The sequence below is a fragment of the Etheostoma spectabile genome, chromosome 1, assembly GCF_008692095.1.
Source record: "Etheostoma spectabile isolate EspeVRDwgs_2016 chromosome 1, UIUC_Espe_1.0, whole genome shotgun sequence".
NCBI lineage: Eukaryota > Metazoa > Chordata > Actinopteri > Perciformes > Percidae > Etheostoma > Etheostoma spectabile.
Window position 1 is genome coordinate 16,090,733 of NC_045733.1, and position 7,721 is coordinate 16,098,453.

At 39.2% G+C, this 7,721-nt stretch overlaps 1 protein-coding gene across 5 annotated transcripts in view; it reads left to right on the forward strand.

The window, feature by feature from the left end:
• cdkl5 (cyclin dependent kinase like 5) overlaps nucleotides 1-4,621 on the forward strand; it is a 32,343-nt gene extending 27,722 nt beyond the window's left edge. For 2 of the 5 annotated variants that reach the window (XM_032512821.1, XM_032512848.1), the window contains 3 exons: nucleotides 754-915; nucleotides 2,092-2,346; nucleotides 3,164-4,621. In XM_032512821.1, the coding sequence (XP_032368712.1) occupies nucleotides 754-915; nucleotides 2,092-2,346; nucleotides 3,164-3,568 (822 nt within the window). In that variant the 3' untranslated portion in view covers nucleotides 3,569-4,621. The remainder of the gene's footprint in view (nucleotides 1-753; nucleotides 916-2,091; nucleotides 2,347-3,163) is intronic. The other 3 variants (XM_032512837.1, XM_032512828.1, XM_032512859.1) reach the window with 3 other exon arrangements.
• The last annotated feature ends 3,100 nt before the right edge of the window (nucleotides 4,622-7,721 follow it).

Consider the following 7,721-nt stretch of genomic DNA (forward strand, 5'->3'; position numbering starts at 1 on the left):
CACACACACACACACACACACACACACACACACACACACACACACACACTGTGGTGTGCTGTTCGTTGCATGTAGCGTACTTTCCAGTGCTGTTCCAGAGCTTGTTTTTCAAAACTGTTAACACAAGTGGCGGAAGCAAAAAACAACCTTGTATCAAGGAAGTTAATCAGCTGATTGATGGGCGATAGCGGAGGTAAAAGCCTGTGCCAACACATTTTAAAAGGGCAATGGCCAATGGCCAACACTCACGTCATCCCATTCACTCCAAGCAATGGTGGAACTTCCTATCTCAACATTGACCTTATATACAAAACTAAGTTGTGCACCTTCACAAGGCAAGTTTTAATCTAAATGTAGCTAAGAATTTAGCTAAACTTTCTGAAAAAATGGCCATACAAAGTATTTTAGTGTTTACAACCTGTCTGATCATCCTGTGATGCCGCTATGTCAATTACTTTGGATAGCACAATGTTATTATAACAGATTACAGATAACAGACATTATTTCCAAAATTACAAAAATAAGACCCAAGTAGTAATGTTTCAGAACTAAGGTCCAGGTCTGAATTCCCACTCTCCACTCTGTTTTCTCTTTTATCTTAACAATCAAATACTATTGTTGATTCTTCTTTCTGTATCTATTGCTAAGATGTATTTACTTAGATGGTTAAAGATCAGGTGTTGCAGTTATTTTTCTGTTTGCTGTCAGAGATTTTGTGTTGAGAGTTGTGGCTGTGCGTCTTCTGCTCCACAGACGGACATGGAGGACGGGAGGAACCCCAGCATCAAGAAAAGTCTTTTCCCCCTCTTTAGCTCTAAGAATAGCTTAAAGCACAACTCAGCTGTCAAAGTCCTACCTGTAGTCGCCTCGCCTATGGTACAACACCAGCCTCCCGCGCCCTACCCTGCCTCACCAGTAATCTAACCCCGACACTACGGCTGCATGTTAACTCGCATTGCACTCACCAGAATTACCTGGTTTGAAATCTTCTCAAGCACTAAATGATTTGTGATTGATTGACTGAGAAATATTCCAAATTGAAAGGATTTCAAATACATTTTGAGTCTAATATTGCACGGTGTCTGTGCATCCATTATGTCCTTGCTATAATGTGTGTCAAATGTCACCTTGTATTCACATTGCATTGGGGGACATGTGTGCTGTTTGTTTTGAGGTTAACACTTCTGCAAGTCGAGACTCATTCTTTTCAAATAACACATCAGTCATCATGAACATATTCAACACATGCATAAGCACATTTTCCCACGTATTTTCCTCCAAACTCATGCTGCAGACGTTTATGGACTCTGTACTGTGCTGAAGAAAGAAATAGTTTGGCATTTTTGGAAATGTGTTCCATCACTTACTTGTCGAGGGAAGTTAGATGAGAAGGCCAATGAATAAATGTATTCATAAATATGAAGCTACAGACAGTAAGCACAAAGATGGGAAACGTGGAAAAAGGTAGCCTGGTTCTGTCCATAGGTAACAAAATCCATCTGGACCAGCACCTCTAAAACACTTCTTCTCATCTAACTTCTTGATAATTGACTTATCATTTAAGCCAAATATCAAGTAAAAAAGCCAAATATTATTTATAATATGATAAAATGTACTGTTTTTCGTTGTTGTTTTATATTGCAAACGTAACCCTCTTATTTTTTTTAACTGTTGATCAGACAAAACAAGACATTTTAAGACTTCAACTTGGGATATTGTGATGGCCATGAATGATTTAAGGATTAATCTATTATTAATAGAAACAATCAACAGATAAATTGGTAATGAAAATAATCCTTACATGCAACCGCTCTGTTTATTATAGTTTGTGCAAACATACTCAGACAAAACCCTTTTTGTAGTAATCACTACATCATCACTAATCACCATCACCACCTCCTTGTGCTTTGTCTGGTACTGCCAGAGGGGTGCATGAACCTCCTGGGGTTTGAGATGTGATTTGAGTGAGCAGCGCTGTGTCATGAATATGAGTGTGGTAACCCCGCCGTGAAGAGAATAAACATTTACATTAAGTAAATATTTTGAATAACTTCTAATAATGTCGCTGTATTGTTATTTCTGAAATGTCAGGTTCCTGGTAACGGACAAGAACACCTGTCCCTGCAGAGAAGCTCCAAGTCATCCTCTCACCATGGAAGCAGGAGGAAAAACCGCGAGCGATCCCGAGACCGAGACCGGGACCGGGAACAGAGCCGGGACCGAGACAGAGAGAGAGAGAGAGAACGGGAGAGAGAGAGAGAAAGGGAGAGAGAGAGGGAAAGAGGGAGGGAGAGAGAGAGAGTGAATGACTGGCCTTCAGACAAACCAGTGGACTCACACTCTCAGGTATGTAGCCTACATACTGGAGACTTTAGTTTGTATTTGTTTTTGTTTTTTTACTTTCCATGTTGTTTTTTAACCCAAACAGCCTCTTAGCATCATTCAAGAAAACGTAAATTTTTATTACGACGTACATTTTGTGTTGTTTAAGTCTCATAAAAGCTATTTGTGGGTGAGGTCATAGTAAAGTGGTTCTGCATCTAACACTTTAAGCGCAAATATAATAGCCAATGACATGTTGAAAAATTTCTAACGGAGATATTATATTCTGAAATACAGAGGTTGTCACCAGTAAGTGTGGCAAAGAAGGTATTTTTCAATGAAAACCATAACACTTATGCATACTATGATATACAAGTTCCACACTAGCCTCTGTGAATGTCATCCATTTTTTAGGTAACTTGTCACAAATGTATTGTTTGCACAAAGGTAGTACGACTTATATTTATTACATGTCAATAGATTTAATCAGATTGATTCAATAGACTAAAATGAAATCAAATAAATAATAATAAAGAAGGAGGGTGGGATGTTAAGGCCCATCCAAATCCATTACAGCACCTTATAGCACCCAACTGGAATTGGCCTTGTAGAAACACCACGTCATACTGATGATGTATACAATTCCTGCAATAATTATTTATATCTTCAGTAGGAATTAACACAAACAGGGTTAGACAGTATTGGATATTGAGAGACAAACAAACACAATGTTGGGTTAGGTCTTTTCATGACACTTAGATAAGAACAAAAACAATAAGAAATTTTTGAAGCCTTCTACTGTAAGATCCATCATCAACTGTAACTCTTTCTCTCCTAACAGAGTCAACCCCTCAAGTCACTCCGCAGGCTCCTTCACCTCTCCCCTTCTTCCTCAAATCAAGGACAGCCTCCTCCTCCTCCTCCAGACCTGCGCTTCCAAGCCCCACTCCCCAACCCGCCCCAGCCCTCCTCCAAAGCAGGCTACTCCGAGGGTCGAGGGCACGGCGAAAGCAGGGGGCACCCCGGGGTGAACAGCTCCGCCCAGGCTAAGAGCCGCAAAGCCAGCTACCCCCTCCCCGGACAGATTGAGTCCAGCTGGCACGTGTCCGCTTTACAGCGGGCGGAGGGCGCTCAGTTCACCCCCGAGCAGTTGGGCATCAAACCGGGGCAGAACGGACCCACCTTCACCCGAGCCTCCCGCACCAGGATGCCAAACCTCAACGACCTGAAGGAGACCGCGCTGTAAACCCCCCCTCCCCTCAAACCACACCACCTCCAATATGACTCCATCCTGGAAGCATCTGCCAGACGCAGACATCATGGTACTGTAGTAGAAGTTTACATGAAAGCCTATTTCAGTGGATCGAGTCCTCATTCAGAAACGTAGTAATTTGTTGGTGATCATGTCTCTGAAATGTATAAAGACTAGACGTTGAAAGGCTTACACAAACACCAGTAATAGTGTTGTTTGGGGAATCAAAGACAGGAAAAGTGCCCTCTCCCTCTCGGTACTGTATCAGTTGTATGTTAGTCTCTCTCTACTTAAAGGTTGACAAGGAACATCAGAACAAGCTGATCTTTCCTGTCAAGGAGACACTGCCCATGAGGCCTCTTTGCTGCCATCTTCTGCTCACAGGACACTACAGCAAAGCAACACATGAGACAGCCGCTGTCACACCGGTGGCCAATAAACTCAAATGTTTTTCAAGCTCGGATATTTGATAAGAACAAAAAAAGAAGAAGATTTATATCAACATTATTTATTAAATATTTATTTGTTTTAAATTCAAGGATATAAGCTATAAATGACACAGTATGTAGGCTTTATGGGAATATTATAAGGTAATATAGAATTAATGTGTAATTGCAAGAGCTTTGGTTCTGACACAAAGAAATGCATAGATCTTTATGTGTTGATAATACGATATGTCAAAAGGAATATTTAATAATGATGAATGTCCTTTTTTGTTCAATTTGATATGTTATTAACAGATTTTCACGTTATGTTATTTTTACCTTTCTTCGGGGTTTTTTTCATCAAAATGTAAAAAAAATAATATTGATGAATACTTTTGGCCAAAGTGGACAACAGAAATCTTGGAAATTACCTACAAATCTGCACATCACCCTCATGACATCAGTTTTGAAGTTTTGTGACAAGTTGGCTATTTGTCAACAGGGTTTGGTACCAGAACAGCCAGAGTGAGACTTTTAGGCTCTGTGTTTAACATACAGTAATTATCATTTCACTTTATGTCCCACTCTTAGTGTCCCCATTTTTAAATAAGCCCCACTTTCAGTCTTTCAGTTCATTTATCAGCCACAACAGCTTTCCAGCTCTGTGCTGCCATGTTGGATTTGTCTACAGCCTTAACAGCAAGTAACGCACATCAAGACCCTTGCGGCCATTGCTGGCGACTAACTCAAATATAACATCCAAATGTGCAAGATAGTAGGAGTGCATTCTGCAAAAACGCATACCTCACCTACAAAATTTAAGATCTGAAAGGTTAAGTCTGGTGGAATGTAATGTTTTCTTAAAGTCGACAAATCCCATGAAAAGACCAAAACCAACAATGAATCAAACCTAATAACAAGTGATTATAGCCTATTGCTCTGTGCCATATATTGTTGTCCAAAAACTATTAATAAGTGACCCACTCTGTGTTACTGGGTGACATGTTCCTTCCTTAGTATGAACATGGGCTCTATAGTTTATTTAGAAACGGTCACACATACACCATCCTGTTGCTGTAAATGCTCACTACGGAACCAAATGTGTATTAATCCGTCTTGGGAAGGCTGAAAGTATTGAGAGACAGACTTGGAGTGCCAACGCAGGGGGCTCCGGCAAAACAACGCATGATTGCAGGCAAAAAAGGTTTAAAACCTTTGCACCTTGATAGTAGATTACTTGTATTAAATTACATGTAGCCTGTAATGTGAAAGCTGTATTTGTCTGACAACTGTTAGACGATAGATAAAATAATTGCCACAGTGATCCCTTCAGTGTTGTAAAATCCTGTCTCAGAGTATTATACACTGCTGTGCAGTGTTTTGGCATCTAATGAGCCTTTAAATGGATTAATCTCTCACTCAAACAAGACCCTCTGGATCCTATTTATATACAATATTTGGGGTGGCAGTAGTACTAGGCAGTCTGTAGAGGGTTGGGAACAGGAGGGTTCTGTTACAGGTCAAAAGTATGGGGTTTGGATTGGTAACTGGAAAGATGCCAGTACACCTGGGCAATGTCAAGGTGCTCTTGAACAAGGCACCATACCCCCCTCCCGCACTGGCAGCCCACTCAATCTGACATCTTTCCATTTGTGCATGAATAGGTATAGTATTGCTTTCTAACAAACAGAGAGTCAATTGTAATTTCCCCTCTGGGGATCAATATAGAGTATGAAATTAAATTAAATTCATTATTTAAAGTCTCACTGCTACCTGAAACAATACGCCTCTTGTTGTTGTTTTAACGCAGGGCTGTTTTGGCTCCACTAACACATTTATTTTTTTATTTTTATGGGATTTGTTGAAAGATTTGAAACAACACCATGCTTAACTTTTCACTTAACTTTTAACGTTTAGATTCTTCTGTGTGCATTTTTGAAAAGCTTCTGTTATCAATGTTTTTGTACATGCCTTTTGTAAATCTGAATTTTTGTTCTCCTGCTGTATTCTCATTAGAATCAGGGATGATTTTACTTAACTAGGTTATTCATAAAATTGTTTACTTTGTCTAGTGACTTATACTGTATGTATAATTAAAAAATATATAGAACAAAACCCTATTAGTGGCCTAGGCAAAAAAATCTGCATAACATTTCTTCCAGTTTTACCTTTACCCTTCATTCCTTCTTCTTCCTCTGTGGCTTTAAAGCTTGAAATAAAGAAGGAAAGTGTTTGTATCACAGAAGGAGGGAACAAAGGAAAGAAGGACGGATGAATTTGTGCAAAACTATCTTTGACATCTGTGGACTAAAAAGAGAATTTTAGAAAATTCATGTATTTTGTTTCTCATCTGTCGAAAGGTAAAAAAACTAAAACGATGAACGCAGAAAAAGATAAAAAAAAGAATGAACCAATTGACTACACAGCTGAGTGAAAGCAATAACATACAGAAAGAGACCCAGACTGATGCCGATTCCACCAGCCAAATCAGTGGCTAGTTAAATTAGAGCCAAATATAGCACAGAGAAGGATTTCCATTAGGAGACTGTGATTAAAGCAAGACATGTGTTCACATATAATATGACGACATCGCTCTGCAATACCTTTTTGTTTTATTTTTCAATGTCCTTGAACATGACCCGAGGCCAGTAAAACTGACCTATGTTTTGTATTATTGAAAATCCTGATTGCTAATGATTGTAAATGACTGCTGAACTGGGTTTGTTTATATCATTATTGCGACAAAGTGATGATAAAGCTTGCCTTGCCTGTGCCCTGAAGCCTTATATTAGCTCACTGACTCAACACTTCAAGATGGAAATGGAGGCTTCAACCCCAAGCAAGTCACACACACTGACAACTGAGATGAGAAGATTTTTTGTCCACAAATATGAATGTGTTTCCTTGATCATCAGTTCTTTTTTTCATTAGGCAGTTTTCCACTTCTTACAGGGTGTACATAGAAATCATAGAGTGTATCTATACTGACCATTCTACTTTAAAAATGATAGGGTCTCATAATAAAAGCCAACTGTACATTTTTTAACAGCTCACATGTTTGTTTTGTAGCAGAGACGGACACAACACGAGAACGGACATGACACAAGTATTCATTTAATTAAAGGAAATAGTTTAGAGATCTAACAATATCCCTAAAGCACCATGGAAAACTGAATTGAAATGTTTCAGAAAATAAACAGGAGAAAACCACAAAACCAATCCACATCTGAACATCAGTGAATTTTCCCTTCCTCAATCTTTATACAGAGGGGCTTGAAAGTTTGGGCACCCCAGGTAAAAATTTGTTGTAAAGAATAAAGAAACCAAGAAAAGATGGAAAAATCTCCAAAAGGCATCAAATGGCAGATTAGACATTCATGTAATGTGTCACAAAAAATTAGATTCTATTTCCGTCATTTCCACTTTCAAAATAACAGAAAACAAAAAAATGGCATCTGCAAAAGTTTGGGCACCCTGCAGAGTTAATTGTACTGCCCCCTTTGGCAAGTATCACAGCTTGGAAACGCTTCTTGTAGCCAGCCAAGAGTCTTTTAGTTCTTGTTTGAGAACAATCTTCCTTTCAAAAGTCTTCCAGTTCTTTGAGATTTCTGGGCAGTCTGTCACGCACTGCCTTTTTAAAGTCTATTCATAGATTTTCAATTAAGTTGAGGTCAGGAGATTGTGAAGGCCATGGCAAAACTTTCAGTTTACGCCTCTTGATG